The sequence below is a fragment of the Mizuhopecten yessoensis genome, unplaced genomic scaffold (genome assembly GCF_002113885.1).
Source record: "Mizuhopecten yessoensis strain PY_sf001 unplaced genomic scaffold, ASM211388v2 scaffold2411, whole genome shotgun sequence".
Lineage (NCBI taxonomy): Eukaryota > Metazoa > Mollusca > Bivalvia > Pectinida > Pectinidae > Mizuhopecten > Mizuhopecten yessoensis.
Genome location: NW_018404533.1, coordinates 970,821 through 988,746, shown reverse-complemented (window position 1 = coordinate 988,746; position 17,926 = coordinate 970,821). Strand labels below are relative to the sequence as shown.

Here is a 17,926-nt window from a genome sequence, read left to right as displayed (position 1 = left end):
TAACAGATTTGTTATGTACGATTTTCGTTCTTGAAGGTGGAGTATAAATTGGTCTGGGGTGGATGTTGCGGTATCTGTGTTGTAGCATTCAAGTGAGGTGGCACTATAAATGATGCCATTGGAAGCACGACCCTATTACAAACAGAACACATACCATCTCGAGCACACAAACAGGCATATACACAAAGGGAGATATTAGCCATTTGGCATAAGACTAGTGGTTAGCGTCTGATAAGGCAGCTCATGCGAATTCCTCAAAATGGTATTGGTTACAATGTATATGCTAATTGTATAAATTGTATATATATGTACAGTAAAGCACTGTAGAGTGGCTTATGCTAGCTAGATAGCTATAACAAATATTGTATATTATGTTTATTATTGATAATATCATAACAACAGATCAACATATCAGAATTATTGTCTATAATTGTCCTAAATTACCATAAATGAACATTTCAAGTACAAGTTTAAATGTCCACAACTTGGTAATAACGTCATCTTCTGAGGAGAGGTTACGGGTTAGACTGAATATCAATAACTCTCACGAGTGCAAGAGGGAAAACATCGTTATATTCCGTCAAACGATTTAAACATATACATGATATACAAGGCGAAAACTAATTTTGTTTTTACTCTTTAATACATTTGTTTTAAAAAAAGTAAACAAGACGTAAAAAGTGCTGGAATTTGTAAGGCAATATTTGACGCCAGAGAGTCATATTGAATGTTAAGGGTGGTCGGGTGGTGCAGTGGATAGCCACTTGCCTTTCACCAATGCCGCCGGGGTTCGATTCCCCGATCGGACGTGACAAGGTATAGGGTCACCTACCAGATCACTTGGGTTTTCTCCAGGTACTCCGGTTTCCTCCCACACTAAGACTCCCCGCGCGGTAACATCCAGGCCAACAAGAGTGATTAATATAAGTTGAAATAACTTGTTTCATAATTGTTGTAAAATAAATAAAGTTTATAAATAAAAAGAGCCATTTTGAATGGGTTACGCAAATAATTCTGCCGTTCGTTGCTATTGTCTAATAAGATATCCAAATAAAGATGTTATTATTAATAATAATAATAATAATAATAATAATAATAAACTTTATTTATTGAGGATACAAAACCTGTTTAGCAAAGCTAATCTTGCACAGGGTCCTCTGTTAGTAAAACTGGTTAGTTAAAAGACAAAGTAGTATCACAGCAAATAATTGTACATAAAATAATTGTTCATCAAATAATTGTTGGTCTTACTAAAACAGCAATTCATATCACAGTTATTTCATAATTTAAACGGTCGTTCAATACAATTACAATAAAATCTTCAAATCAGAACATTGTAAAATATGCTATATGTTATATATTGGCAGTGCCATGAAGTGGTAAATATAGTCCGAACTGGACTTCTTTCAGTTGGCTTTTTGAATGCCTATACATACCAACCGAAAACAGCTCGAAACTCATATATTTGTGCCTTTTCTGGAACCGGTTTATCTCATGAAAAACTCAGATGCTATATAGGATGTACATATCGGCACGAACATCAATACCCTTGCGGAACGTTATAATAATATAATTTTAGTTATATAGTGTGCTTCGTGGATCCTGGATTATCACGGTCGGATATGCTATCTCTCCTCTATGTCAGGTCCGAGAACAAAGGTCAGAAATAGCCTAGTGGTCTAATTTAACTATGCGAAAGCTCTAAATATCAACCAAGAGCCCAATAGACAGGTACAGATATAACTTATTAGAGGAACAGTTAAATAACAAAGTTTATCTACAGAGTACGTATCAGGATAACATTATTATACAAAAAGGCATCAACACATGTCCTCGCAACAGACAATACCAAATGTAATAGACAAATTGTACAAAACCACTCCCAAATTATACACTGACTGGTCCGATCCGACCTGCATTTATACAATTCCAAATATTAATACTCAGGAGAGGTCCGGTGATTAGACGGGAGATGTCTGGAGACACTCCGTTCCCATAAGATTGTATGTAAAAGTAACAGACCTTATCACACACGACTTATCATTATATCCGCTTAAATAATAGGTGCTTTGTGTTAAAAAATTGTACATAGTAGAAATGTGCATGTACAACAACTATATGATGCCGCCAAAGCTAAGGATTAAAAATATACTAAGTTTGGGGAATTCCCTACGGTGGTGACGTCAGACGCTGGTAAGAGTTATCGAAACGTTTGAGAAATCTCCGGCAGAGGTCCGAGAGGCCTCTCAGACCGACCAAACATCTTAAACATCATTAAAAGACATAAACAGTGGCCAAAAGGTTAGCATACTCTTTTAAACATAAAAATGACTTAATGTCCATCAATTTACCGTGGCTTACAAGCATACAGAGTCCAAAAATCAATGCAAGTAGTTTCGAGCATCTCGCATAGTCAGCTTCCAAAATCATAGGTCATTTCTACAATGTTCTACAGTTGTAATTTGAACAATTAACATTTAAAACGTATGTACAAATACATTTTGGACTATAAAATGGACACTGGTGTTAACTATGCAGCGAACATCGTTCACACAGGCGCACAGCGATATATAAACGATTCGGCTGCAGGGCCGAGACAGTGGTGATTGAAATCGCCACAGTCATACGGGGCTGACACGTTATATTACCTCCAACTTTGAAAAACTGAACGTCCCGTTCAGGTATCCAAACATACATGTATTTGAAAGTTAACATTAAACGTAAAACATATACAACAACATAAGCATTAACTATAGAAATGTAAACGTACTCGAAATTAAACGCAATATCAATACTGATATCTCACTCACTCAGACTCGCTCAACTGTTTGTATTAGAGCTTGTTAAACACAGAAAATAAATTAAACCGGAGCAGTGACATAGTTAATAATTGAATAATCCGGATTGAAACCAAATAATCTAAATACTGTTTGCTATACTTTGTAACATGTGCACAAAATATTTATCAAGACAACTTGATAGTTTAATATTTCGCAACACGTTACAATGATAAAATTTCTGCTTCCTTCATGGTTACTGCTAAAATTATTGTTTACATATATTACAGTTCCGATATAAATTTGCAAAAAGAAAAACCGAGGTACCTTTCCTGACCCAGCTACTAATATCATAATAACCTACCACTATGCTTAGACACTATTTTAACTATAATGGCGATATCTTGCAACAAATTATCTAAACAAAATTGTGAGGCATAACATTATCTGCCTCGCCAATTCACACAACTCTTTATTAACAATAACGCAAAGGATAAATATAATAATTCAAAACCATTAAAAACACAAATATTTCACAGATACTGCAAAGGAACAGTCTTTGAAATAAATATCACAATGTAATTTTGACATTGTTAGGACTAGTTGTGGTTGATAATTGGTAAATAAAAAAAAAATCATGATTTATTAAATCAAGGATATCAAGATAGATAATTCTACAGAGATTGATTTGTCATTCAACAATTAGACTTAACTTATTGATATTCAGTGCATCAGATGAAAAATCCTGATAATAAAAAAGAAAGTATATGCTTGTACAAAAATCAGGTTAAACAATTGTATTGGAATATATACAAATCAGGTTGAAATCCTAAGCGTGCATTTAAAACCAAAAAAAAAAAAATGTATTGAAACTTTACAATCATTAATTATTAGATTGCATGAGGGTAATGTGACCCAACCAATTCTTATTATTTCCTTTTTAGAAAACAAAAATGTTCTAATTTGACATATACCTAACTATTAGGCTACTACCCCCAACTTTGAAATTTCGAACGTCCCGTTCAATGTCAATCAATGGATAACAAGGGCACATCCGTATGAAATATACAACGAGGCTGACACGTTACAATATATTTCATTTCTCAATTATGACATGATGAAATAAATACAATTCAATGTAGACCATATACACATAACATCTTTAGTATAAAATCATTGTATCACTCAATGCAAATCAATGACGGTAAAAGGTCACTTATGAAAATATAATATTTCGACATAAATCATTTTATAACATCAAAACTGCAAAACATTTCTACCATTGTCATTTATTAAACTCCGCCACACGGAGAATGTATATGAAACTATATATGCCATTAACAAATATTTCGTTCTATCGAAATATGCATTATTTATCTCTGAAAGTGAGGCTTTTGCGGAATTATGGAGCAACCAGTGCCGTTCCTTGTATATTTTCAAGCCTATGGTAGATGTCTGTGTCAGAATTGATATTGATATTTGTAACTATGAAGATCTGGATGTTTTACATAGCTGATCTATTTGTAAAAGGTTTCACTGCTAGATCAGAAATTGTCAACATACGTGTTTTTTAGTTTGGGAACTCTAGTCTGCTTAATATAATGCGGAATACGGTATATATCCTTTATACATTAAACGAACTTTAATAAACATACAAGTTTCATTGTATATAGCTGTGCATTCCTACTGTAGATAGTCTTTCCATAGCTAACATGTATCTATAATAAACACAGTAGCTTCCTCTAGATGTGTAGCCTCAACTCGGACTTGTTGTTAAATAGTAAGCATTGTATGCTTTCCCGATAAATAGCCGCACCTTTTTTTTTACAATTAACCATCAATATTTAACATGTGGAGAGTCCCTTTGTAGTAACATTAAACACGCTGCCTAATGAAAGAGGAATATGTGTCTATAACACTCAGAAATCTTAACAACTTAGAATATATAAAAAAAATAATGTTGTCGCTTAGTTCAGTAGTGCGCCTGGGATTGAGTTGCATGCCACTAGCAATATTCTTAAACTTTCTTTACGTATACTACACAAGATAATTCCTAGTTAGTCCTTTGAACTTCCCTTTAAATATGTATCACTTCTTCTCCCAACTATCATTGAATCGTTTCCCAGATTGCAATCACCGCAACATTTTAGACTAAGCCTACGAAATGTCAACCTTTAGGTTAGACAATCAAGAAAATCACCCATTTGGTTGATATGTCCCTGTCATACCCTCCAGGGATGATGGACAGATACATTTAATCTTACATAAATGACACTAGGTCAGAGACAATGAAAGGGCTTGCCATTAATATATATATATATATATTTAGGTTAAATATGAGTACTGATATCATTAGGTTTTCAAATACCATTTGCTATTTGTTTTTTAAGATTATAAAGCAACAGTATATATGTATCTTAATTATTGACATATGATTTATCCACGTTGAAACAACCATATTTCCATTGTATGCCTTAAAATTTCACTTGAAATATCATCAATTAAGAAAGACTTATATTCTTTAAATTCGGCTGTACGCAGATACATGTCTTCCAGGTGAGATAACATGACTTTCGCCACATAACATTACATATTTAAGAAAGAAGTAATGCGTGAATATAAACAATTTCAGTTTGGTGAAAAGATATTAAGATGTATGTCATCTTTTCTCATGACTGATTTATTTATGCAGATCGAATCGTAATCCTCACATACACCATGCGAGTGCTTATTAGCACATGAATAATAGCACGCAATCAATTAAGTCATCGGGATTTGAAATAGAAATTGGACACGACATGGCCAGTTAAAGCAGAAGGAATTGGAATGTAATGAGCATAACACCAAGCCCATTTATCAAAAAAATGTTTTGAGTTTGTACTCTTGCATTTGGCTTGCACCCTGTGGCTGTTCTTTCAGTGCACGAAGTACACTTTCAATGGGAGTAACAAGTGTCTCAGAGGAGGACGTCATTCCACCGATAGCTATACCCAGACATTCGAAGCTATCTTCTGCCTTCACAAACACCGCCGATCCGGAATCACCTTCTTGAAAGAATTCCTTGTCTGCTGTTCGTTCTACTACAATCTGGCCTTTGAGGATGAATACATTGGAATTGACCGTCACTTGACACTGATCGTCAGTGACCTTGACCTGTGCCTGGTGACGGTTGTCACAAAAAGCCAATGCCCCAACGCTTAATCCAGTCGTTATTCCACATTTTATGACCTTGTATCCAAGTTCAACTTGTTTAACAGGCTGCTTGAATTTGTTCCCAGTTGCAAACTTCAGATCTTTCCGCTTGAAATCTTAAACAAAGTCAAGTTTCTATGTACATGTACATACTTATATTGCACAAGTTGTATACACAGGATAACAAATATACTTACATAAGCAAATTTTATAGAAATGGGGGCAAAAATCATGTCAGAAAAAAAATTCCTAGTAACGTTACAATGTGTTTGTAAAACATATTTCAGTCTGTAACATTTATTGGTGTCCTCTGCCTTTTCGAGTATCAATTTTCCATCTCTTATAATTCTTTAACGAGCATCAAAACATGGGATAAAACAAAACTAGAAAAAAAAATATTTACAAAATGATAGTGATGGCAGCTGCATTGTTATTTCGTTAACTATATTATAATAAAACATAAATATGTTTCACAAATTCACCAGCATTCGCGTTTTTTTAAAAAGAGAATAAGTTTGATGTACATTTGTATTTTACAGTTGATACTCGATAATCTAGCAATTGTTGTTGTTAGACAAAATAGATTGTATTCTGAGAAAATTGGATATCAACATAATTAGACATTGTCCATCAAAACACTGTTTGGATTGTAAGACTCTGGATGAGTTCTTTCCTCACATTTGATCATGTATGCTATGCTTACACTTAACACTAAGTTTTTTTGGTACGCACGTTGTACAAACAATTAATTATTATAAGTTAAACTGTAAAAACGACTTACTTGTGCCAACACGTTTTAGCTGTATTTTTTCGTCATCTCTATCTCTTGGAAAGAAGTATAGCTTTGGACAACACTCAATGGCGTCACTATTAAGCATGATTAGCGCTACGTCAATGGCAACATCTGTATCTGTTTGGAAAAGCACTCTTCTGACATATCCACATCTGTAAGAGATCGTACTTCAATATACGTCATGTTGTTTAATTTCAATTCCAGATGTATCAACAATGTTTTATTTAAAATTGATAACAAGTTGGTCTTACAAGATGTTTATTTTAGAATTTGACCATATCAAGCAGGTACTCAGCATATCGGGTTACATCAATCGGAGCAACACAGCAGCAGCAAGAAGACCCTTCACCAGTCATAGCTAACATAAGCCAAACTTGATTTGACATTCCGCCCAAGAGAAATATAAAACTCTCTAATATATAAATCCACATTTCAAAAGTCGATCAAACACATAAATATGTTTAAAAAATTTAAAAGTGTGAACAAAACCGGAATTCGAACTCAAAACCATTTCATTTTAATGCTATTTAATGTCACGTCCCAGTAGTAAGAACTGACACAGTGAAAACACAATCAGAAACATCGACCTTCTCATCAAGCGAACAATAGCCTTCAATAGAAAAATGATTTTATATTCAACCATCTGATATCTTATTTTGTCTAGGAGCGACTTATATGCTAGACGACATTACCATTTGGACTCAAATCTACATTATTTGTAGTTTCGGGCTGTGTTTTAACCTTTTGTAGTCACGTTGTTGTACATAATATTTTTTAATTAATCAGACAATACCGTGCAACGGTTACTATTATAAAACTGCATATTTAAGTTATTGTTTAGAAACATCTTAAGTCTTTCCAGAAGGATCATCCTTAAAAAATACAAGAGGCCCAGGGGCCTTAATAGCTCACCTGGTATTTTATTTTTCAATTTAAAACCTGCTGAGTACCATTCAGGTTTATCAAAGGAGTACAAGTAACAAAGTTGCATCTTCCATTTATAAATATTCAATTCCCTTTGCCCAAAGATTCTCTAAAACAAGTTTGGTTAGGTTAAAATCCCTTCAACGGTACAGAAGGAGAAGGATCTTTAATGTTTTCCTCTATTTCCCCTAATGGGCCCCACTAATCTGCCCCAAAGAAGGGGAATCCACACACCTCAGTTTAAACAAAATTGATTCTTTTCTCCCTAAGCATGCTTCAGACTGCATTTGGTTTAAATCCCTTCACTTGTATAGTAGGAGAAAAAAAATCCTCTATTTCCCCTATTGGGCCCCGCTCCTATGCCGCCAGAAGGCCCACACCCTCCGTTTATACAAACTTGAGTCTCCTTTGTCCAAAGATGCTCTAGGACAAATTTGGTCAAAATCCTTCAATTGGTTGAGGAGAAGATTTTTAAAGATTTACCTATTTTCCCCTATTTGGCCCCGTCCCTCTGCCCCCAGGGGGACCATACCCTCCGTTCATACAAAACTGAGAACCCTTTGGCCAATGATGCTCCAGACCAAATTTGGTCAAAATCCCTTCATCGGTACAAAAGGAGAAGGATATTTGATGTTTTCCTCTATTTCCCCTAATGGGCCCCACCCATCTGCCCTTAGAAGGAGGCCCACACACCTCAGTTTATACAAAATTGATTCTTTTGTCCCTAATCATGCTTCAGACTGCATTTGGTTAAAATCCCTTCACTTGTATAGCAGGAGAAAAAAAATCCTCTATTTCCCCTATTGGGCCCCGCCCCTCCGCCCCCAGAGGGGCCACACCCTCCGTTTATACAAACTTGAGTCTTCTTTGTCCAAAGATGCTCTAGGACAAATTTGGTCAAAATCCTTCAATTGGTTGAGAAGAAGAACATTTTTAAAGATTTACCTTTTTTCCCCTTATTTAGCCCCGCCCCTCTGCCCCGAGGGGGGGCTATACCGTCCGTTTATACAAAACTGAGAACCCTTTGGCCAATGATGCTCCTGACCAAGCTTCAGACTGCATTTGGTTTAAATCCCTTCACTTGTATAGTAGGAGAGAAAAAATCCTCTACTTCCCCTATTTGGCCCCGCCCCTCTGCCCCCAGGGGGGTTATACCCTCCGTTTATACAAAACTGAGAACCCTTTGGCCAATGATGCTCCTGACCAAATTTGGTCAAAATCCTCTGAGCCATTCAGGACAAGTAGCATTTTAAAGGAAAAAGTTGACGGACGCCGGACGACGGACGACGGACGCTGCACCATGGGATAAGCTCACATGGCCCTTCGGGCCAGGTGAGCTAATAAAAAATAATGCTAGAATCGCATTTTTCTTGACACTTTTCATTGATATAGGTATGTTGAGAACAAATAATAAAATGGGCACTCAGCTTACCTTGTGGCTTGCTCCGCATCTGCCATTTCACAATCGGGGTCAGAACTTGAAAATAAAATAAGTTCATTTGTAATCGATTTACCGGAATAAACTATAGCACACATGTTGGTTTTAACAACTGATGTCTTCCGCCTAAACAAGCATGTGTCATATACGTATACTAATCAAAAGGCCCAAAATCTACCAAATTCGCCCATTGCTCATTTATTAAAACTCCATTATATCTAAATACATTTTAGTTTTTTAAGTCGACGTCGAATTGAGATTTGTGAAAAACAAGAGGTTCGGTGGATCCTAAAACGCTCCCTCTGGAGCATTATTTTTCAGTAGATCAGGGTTATTTAGTTTGAAACCTGTACAGTACCTATCACACTGGCACCCATTATGATTCTTGGACGTTTAAGAGAAAACAAAGTTGTTAAAGCTGATTTCATCCTTAAAAGCGTTTTTCGTCTTTAATTTTAGGCTACCTTCAAAGTCGACGTTTTGCTCTCATTTTGAAACAGTTAGTCGTATCAAGTTTCATACCATACTTAAATGACATGATTTTATACCTCAGGAACTTTAGATATGTTATTGGTGGTGATCAACATGTTTTAAACACTTTAGCCATAGAAGTAATTGCTGACCATTGACAACAGCCAGTTCTCAAACTCGAACTTTGACCTTCACATAATAAATAAGAACATCGGGGTGCTTTGTTTTCATCACGTATTCAAACATACTGTTTCTTTTCCTCAAGATTTTTAGATAATGTCTTTTTAACCCCGTATCCTTGAATGTTGTTAATATACAGTTGATAAAAAAATGTTTTATGCTAGCACCTTTTTAATGACTCTTCTTCTGTATCTGTATTAGTATGGGAAAACACTTTAAAAACATTTGTAATCAAAGCTGAAGTAATTCATTTCACATAAAACCACACAATGAATGACTTAATGCTTTAAAATATATTTCTTGCTGACAAGGATCGATTTGCACAAACTCATATGCATGTGGAAATACTCTATTGCTACTGCATCAGCAACAATTTTTAGAAATAAAACAACAATTGAAATGTATATTATCTGGCGTTTGTGCAGATTACGTACTTTCCTTCTAGATCAAGCACAATGCATCCTGCTTTCGTTTTCAAACAATATTTCAACTACGTGTATTACGTAAAATATGAACATCAAATAACACTTGAAATTCACCAATCTTGAAATATACTTATAATTTAATTATGAATAATTGTTTAACGATACCTTGCTTGGGGCTCTCCTGCTTCTACTTCCATATACTCGTGATCTGATCGATACCTTGCTTTGGACTCTCCTTCTCCTTCATTAATATCCACATGATCTGATACCAAGAGTTCAGGTTTTCGTAAAAAAACATCAGCTTGTAATGGCCCATCCTGTTTATAGAGCCTGTCATAAAACGGACCACTTTTACTTTTTAGAAAGTCGTTTAAAAATGTATGAGCGCATGTTAGGATACCGGTGTTTCCATCCAGATCCTCAACCATCATACCAAGTGTAGCCATCATGTCCCTGGGTGCTTTTCCATATTTAATCTTATAACCTGTTTGTATTTTGCCCTTTTCTCTCCCCAAGTCGTGGACCGACTGACTGCTACTGTTTAAAGGTCCAAGTCTGAATAGCCCCTGTATAACATGCACGCGGACACGTTCTCCGTCTTTGTGGAGGTATCGTTTGAAGGGAAGTTCATGTGTATGAATAAAGCCTTTGTGACTGCAATGAAGGACCACCATGGCTTCGTCAGTTTGGTGTTCTTCCGACAACGACGATGTATGACCTGGCATGATTGCGTTGAGGTTGCTATTACTTTGCCATAGCCAGTCTGCATGGGACTCTATTACTCTACCAAGAAGTGGCGTGTTCCTAGCTGAGCTATCAGTTTTACTGTGGTTGAGAAACTCTCGGATGATGTTTTCGTTGTCTAGTATAAGTCTGACAGGGACAAGATCTTCTTCAATTCTGCGTTGTATGTCGTTTGATGAGCTAATAAGGATTCTTCTGTTTGGACAATCTTTTTCGTAGACAGAGTGAAGCTTCACGTTCAAATTGTATTTTTCACACACATGCTTTTCTCCAATACCACACATAATGTTCAGTAAATTGTTCTCTGTGTCCTCGCAGTAGGCTAGAGTGAGACAGTCTTTCATGTCTAGCTGCCAGCCGGTCACGTGTGTACCAAGAATATCAATTGCAACCTTATCTCCAATAAAGGTTGCAAGCAAGAGAGGGGTGAAACCAACAGTGTGTTTGTACACATAGTTATACTCAAACTGACAGCGATACTTCAGTTCGTCCAGAATAAACCGTGGTAGAAGCGTATGTGTTGCAGTTTCCGAATCGCCCCTTCGTGTTTCCAAGATAAACCGAACCAAGTCATGCTGATGTATCAAAATAGCGAAGTGTAAAGGGGTCCAGCCATCATCAGGATGTCCGATACCTCTTTGAAGATCTGCTTTGAAATCTTCAATGTTCCCTTCTATAATTGATCGGATCCAGTTTGGTGGAGTACGGGCCTCTGTCAGGAAAGTCAAAAGAACGGTTTACTTTAGAGTTGCGTCACAATCAAAAAGAAAGTTGTCCTATAATTCCTTATATATTATACAATTAGTTTATGCCCTTTCAGTCAGTAGTCAACACTGTATTGACTATTGACTGTCAAAACTGTTTTCCTGAGGTGTTTGGACCAACCTGGTGAACTATTTCCCAAGGCCGTAGCAAACCCGAGGGAAAATAGTTATGACTATTGACTGAAAGGGCATGAATTAACTGTTATGTTACTTACAAGTATATCTGTATGGACTACATTTGTAAACACATGACAAAATGCAACACAACACATTATCTTTCTCTTTGAGCGACAGCAATCTTCGGAAACGTCTGCTCGTAAAAAAAGACGTCAGTCTTGCTTTAATCGAGATCAAATACATGCTTGGGCACGATCGTTGCTAAGGTAACCTGTGTTTGTTCGAGAGCTTGCCATGAACATAATTTTGACTAATCCATGGCTGTATGTGAATAACGCTATTTTCACAATGAATATAGTCAAACTTGTTTTATTACTTTTCATATAGAGAGTCAGGTAACAATCTACATTTATTTACACAAAGAAAAAGAAACGTGTCTTAATCATGGTTAGTTCCATTGCTAGATTATGCTATACATTAATACCATAAAATGTCACCTTTCCGGATGTCCATTTTCAACCAAAAATATCTGTTTCACTTAACTTTCATATCTTCAGTAAATAGTTTACCATATTCAGCATTTTCCACGTAAATGTAAAAATCGAAACAATAAATGTATGTATATCACTTGGCAATTAGTTCTATAAAAATGTAGAAGTGACGAATTTCTACAAGGTTAAATGTACAAACACCCTCAAAACAATTTCCGTAAACAAAAAAGGAGCACCGGCGATAAGATCTTATACAACATCCTATATAATTAATAGCTCATCGGGTCTGAAGGACCAAGGTGAGCTTATGCCATACCGTGGCGTCCGTCGTCCGTCCGTCAACAATTTATTTAAACGACTTCTTTTTCTTAACCACTGATTGGAATTTAAATACATTTGATTGGAAGCATCCCTATGTGGTGGGGATTAAAACTTGTACAAATGATTAGGCTGACCCCCAGGGGGCTGAAGGCGGGGCTCAAAGGGGGTAATTTGGCTATATTGATATAAACGACTTCTTCTGTAGAACAACACCATGGGTATCAATCATATTTGGTCAGAAGCATTCATAGGAGGCAGGGATTCAAAGTTGTACAAATGGTTGGGCTGACCCTCGGGCTTAGGGGTGGTGCCAATACAAGTGTATTACTTGGAAATGGTTGAGATCCCCACCATATAACCATATACACAATTGCTGAGTATAAAGAGAAGATTGCACATTTGCTTCCAGGATGGCTCTAGGGTCTGGCTCCGCCCTTGAAGACATAGTCCCTGGGTCATAACTTTGAAACGGTTGAGATCCCCACCCTAAAACTGTATATCCAAATGCTGGGCATAAAGAGACGAATGCAGTCATGATATTAAAATATCCCCTGGGGGCTGGCCGAGCCTCTTGGGACCTAGTTTGTGTGTCACAGCTTGGCAACAGTTGAGATCCCCACCCTAAAACTGTATATCCAAATGCTGGGCATAAAGAGAAGAATGCAGTCATGATATTAAAATATCCCCTGGGGGCTGGCCGAGCCTCTTGGGACCTAGTTTGTGTGTCACCGCTTGGCAACAGTTGAGATCCCCACCCTAAAACTGTATATACAAATGCTTGGCATAAAGAGACGAATGCAGTCTTGATATTAGAATTGACCCAAGTGTCTGCCCACCCTTGCAGACTTAACGCCTGGGTCATACCTTTGAAACGGTTGAGATCCCCACCATATAACCATATACACAATTGCTGAGTATAAAGAGATGAATGCACATATGCTTCCAGGATGACTTTGGGGACTGCCCTACTCTTGGAGACTTAACCCAATGGTCATAACTTCGAAATGGTTAAGATCCCACCCCAAAACTATATATACAATTGCTGGGAAAAAAAAAAAAGAGAAATGCAGTCATGATATTATAATTGATTCTGGAGTCTAGACACAACCCTAGGGACCTAGTTTCTGAGTTACAGCTTGGATACAGTTGAGATCCCCACCCTATAACCATACATACAATTGCTGGGCATGACAAATCTAATACAGATATGCTACAAGGATTGGCCTTGGGGTCTTGCATATTCCCTTGGATCTCATTTGGAGAATATTTTGCCATGATTGCTCAGATATCCAGGTGAGCGACACAGGCCCTATGGGCCTCTTGTATTCAATATACCTGAATGCTGTTGTTGTTGGTGAGGATGGTGGTGTTGGTGTCGTTGCCGCAATTCGTTGTTGCGAAGCCATTTTGTCACGTCAAGCTTCCCAGTCTTGGAATCACGGAAGTATTGAATGCTCCAATCTGGTAGACAGATGTCATTCAAACAGGTAAGTACGTCTCTCCCGTACTGACCAAGTAGCCACAACACTCCGTACACCTGATGTTGACATACAACTTCGTACGTGGTAACGTAAGGAGATGTAAATAAGAGTGGCTTGTGTTTTCCCTTTTCAAATGTTTTCCGGAACTATGTAGGAAATTAATGTTTTATTTAAATCATATATACTCGCAAAATAATATGTATGTTTATCAGATAAACATATATAATCATTTAACTGCTACGGATATACAAAAGACACTTAATATCTTAATAAAAACAGATATTTTCAGAAAGTCATTAGCTATGATATTTCTCATTTCATTGAGAAAGCATATTAATAATATCCGTTTGTTAATATTGCTGCTATTCTTTTCTGTCACTTATGATGAATGGCGAGTGGAGTATACTATCAAATTATAAATTATTCAGGTATGGTGTATGTTACGTAACGTATAAACTAAGCCGCATACACACACCAAATGAATGCTAATACTCTACCTGGAAAGACGGCAAGTAGACCCTCCTTGTAGATAGATCGACTCTGTCCATGGTTATAGGCAACACCATGCATTCGTCATACGTATCGTCTGCTACAAGTGAATCAAATAAACCAGATGTTTACTTTTTATCTGTGAAAACTATCAGTTCCATATTACGCGCATCGTTTGTGCACCGTTTGCGTACTCTCTGGGCAAAACTCGTCGTTCGCATTGCATCGTCTGTGTGTATCGTATCGCATAACATCGCGTTGTTTAGTTCCTGCGACGATCAAACTATGATGGTTGGTTAATTGTAATAAATCAGAATGTAAAAGATGTAAATATGATTGTTTCTTGAATTAAACGAGTATACGATTAGTGTTAACAAGACATTAATTATATAACGATGCCTGTTTGCATAGAAAATAAATTTGCCTTTTCACATTTTAGGAGAGATCAATAAAAAGGTAAAAGAAAATATCCGGAAAAGGGCGTCACGTTATGATTGTGTTGTGTTACGTTCAAGTGGTTTCGGACAATTTAGGCGGATATGCGCAGGAACCATGCTTATACGAAGTATAACAGCATCTGGCGGTTTTTTCGACGTTTGTTCACCTAGGCCTCTTGATTTGCAGACGGTCGAATGGTCGAACCATGTTAGTCCAGATTATTCGTATTTGTTTTACCTTGGAACTGGGATGTCGATCAACTTGACGTTATGACACCCCCGAACAGAACATGCCAACAACCCTTTGTCTCTGAACTTAATGCAAATGTGAAATAGTGATCATTGTTTTATAGTTATCAGTTGTCAGTTGGTGACGGAAGAATCATGTTCACGTTTTTGACCAGTCAACGGTGTCATTCACAAATATTCATAACATATGAAAGCTCTTTGGCCGCCATCAACGTTTATAATTGTGTTAATGAAAAGCACTTGGGGACCCACATCGTTCTTTTGTTCATGTTTTTGTTTTCTAAAACTGTTTATTTTACCCTTTTTTGTGTGTGTTTATTTTCGGATCACTATATATATATATCGTTTACTCTACAAAGTCAGTGTTTTGTTTTAGGAACAACCTATTTGTGTTATGAAATCCAGCGTTTATTTTTAATCGGAGGTGTTGTGTTTTCAGCAACCGTTTTGTTTTCAGGGATAGACCGCTTAGTGTTCAAGCGGCCTGTATCAGTCTGATACTTTCATATTTGCAGACTGCTTCCGACCTCCAAATCTCTCAATTTAAATTAAAATATAAAAGCATGGATTAAACATAAACGATTATAGTACTCAGGAAACGAATAACGCGTCGGTATTATTTGACCATATTCTCAAGATAATGTGAAATAGAATAAACACTGTAACAAACAAAAAACACGGAGAGACACGTAAATACGGTATTTATGAATCAATGGATTATATTTGATTGTCGCTAGTAATACCAATCTGGGTTCTATCTCGGGTTTGATGGCATACTTTTGAAAAAAAAACACGAAAATGTAAGACAAATATTGTTTTTAGTAGGGTTAGATATTGGGTTTGATCTTTGATTGCAATATTTGTAACCCAATACGATAACTGCTCGGCCATTTCGCCACTGTCTAAAATTAGGAAGGTTACGGCTGTTAGGTCAATATGATCACGGTGACCTTAATCAAACTTTGATTGAGCGGCGTAATAAGTCAACCCTTGAAAGCAGAATAGACTTTTCTGATCTACACATTGGGTGCAACGAACTTAATTACCCCAAAAGATACTTTTTTTTACGAGCACCAATATAGCAGATTCTAAAATTAACATATGCTTCAAACGGAGTAATGAAATCATGAACGTAAATTGACGAGCTATCCGTATCTGGACAATAGTCGATGCAACACCACAGTATACATACATCAATTTACTGGCAACGTACCTTGTGGTTGCAGTTCAACAGGATTTGTTTCTTCCGGCAAAAATGTTTTAATATACTCCACCAGTTTTTTATTTTGCGCCTTTTGTATAGGAGTCGCGCCGTGTTGGTCTTCTTCATTTAAGTCCCATCCAGCCTGCAGTAGGTAGGACACATTCCTCTTCAGCCCTAACGACGCCGCAATATGAAGAGGTCGCACGCTGTCCGTGTTTAACTGCGCAAAGGTGTGTAGAAAGTGGAAACCTCCATGATGCGCCTCAAAATGTATAGCAGATGCATCGCTAAGAAAATATTTCTGCTAGAAAAAATGAGAAAAGGATTTATATCTTTTAAAAACCAGAAACAAATATTGTTGAGTGTTCACGATATTGTACTACTACATATCGGAATACAGTCGATCGAAATATTGTCGTATAAAACTAAAAAACATATCGTTAACAATATCTGTAATATAAAGCATGTCATCTTATATTTATAGCCTACACTCCCGTTTACCCGATTACCATTCTGTACGCAAATTGGCGTTATCATCTCATAACCTGGCTAATATAACTTGGTTGGTTTTCATAAACGTCGACAAAATGCGAGTGAAGTCCACTGATCTATTCAATTCATATCTGCTCAAATGAAACTATCAACTCATAAGCTGGCCGAATTGGAAAACTTATCTTTAAATAAAATGCTTTATAAACGTTATCCAATCTCAGGATGACAATATCTAATTTACGGCCGTTGAAGCTTAGAGATCGCAATTTCAGAAAATAGGTCTTCACAGCAATTGAGAGAGACAAAAGAAAAAAGCTGTATGATTACCCTTTCTCCTGGCAATTTTGAATCTTGCATTTGTTGGTTCTCTGTAAAATACACAAGGGATTAAAATTGCTTTTTTATTACGCATCATCAACGAGGCATGGTTAAAATAAAGAATCTACAATGTAATAAATACTGCCAGAGTAAGACTTCTGCTTTTTCTGTTTTTGTTTTTTTGTAGTTATTTAATTTTTAATTATTAATATTTTGTTCATAAAACATATAATCATGAAAAGCAACAAACACACGTATACTCATGTTTTATTAATAAAAAGGAATCACGAAATATCACCGTATACTCGAATGGTTCGTTTTCCACTACTGAATATAATGGATAAAGCAGTTCTTCCCAGGTATGTTCTCAAAGCAGCGACAAAGCTCCGATTCTAATCAAAGTTAAAACCTTTGCATATGATTTTATACTTACATAATGAGTATCCTAGAAATAAGGAAAACTTTACAATAACACTGCAAATGCTAGGATATAACAGTATGTTTTTGAAGGACACGTACAATGTAATGGACGCTATGCTTGGAAATAGCAGGGAACAGTACCGATTGCTATAAATATCATGGATGATATGAATAAAGTATGTTACATTTTATTTACCAT

The 17,926-nt window shown here is 36.5% G+C and overlaps 1 protein-coding gene across 1 annotated transcript in view; it reads right to left on the bottom strand.

Annotated features, from left to right (window-relative positions):
• Nucleotides 1-5,533: 5,533 nt before the first annotated feature.
• LOC110445898 overlaps nucleotides 5,534-17,926 on the bottom strand; it is a 33,789-nt gene continuing 21,396 nt past the window's right edge. The window contains exons 13-20 of the mRNA XM_021490748.1: nucleotides 17,317-17,357; nucleotides 16,507-16,801; nucleotides 14,616-14,707; nucleotides 13,973-14,264; nucleotides 10,366-11,656; nucleotides 9,119-9,163; nucleotides 6,751-6,914; nucleotides 5,534-6,085 (exon numbers count right to left, since the gene is read on the bottom strand). Coding sequence (XP_021346423.1) covers nucleotides 5,634-6,085; nucleotides 6,751-6,914; nucleotides 9,119-9,163; nucleotides 10,366-11,656; nucleotides 13,973-14,264; nucleotides 14,616-14,707; nucleotides 16,507-16,801; nucleotides 17,317-17,357 — 2,672 coding nt within the window. The 3' untranslated portion in view covers nucleotides 5,534-5,633. The remainder of the gene's footprint in view (nucleotides 6,086-6,750; nucleotides 6,915-9,118; nucleotides 9,164-10,365; nucleotides 11,657-13,972; nucleotides 14,265-14,615; nucleotides 14,708-16,506; nucleotides 16,802-17,316; nucleotides 17,358-17,926) is intronic.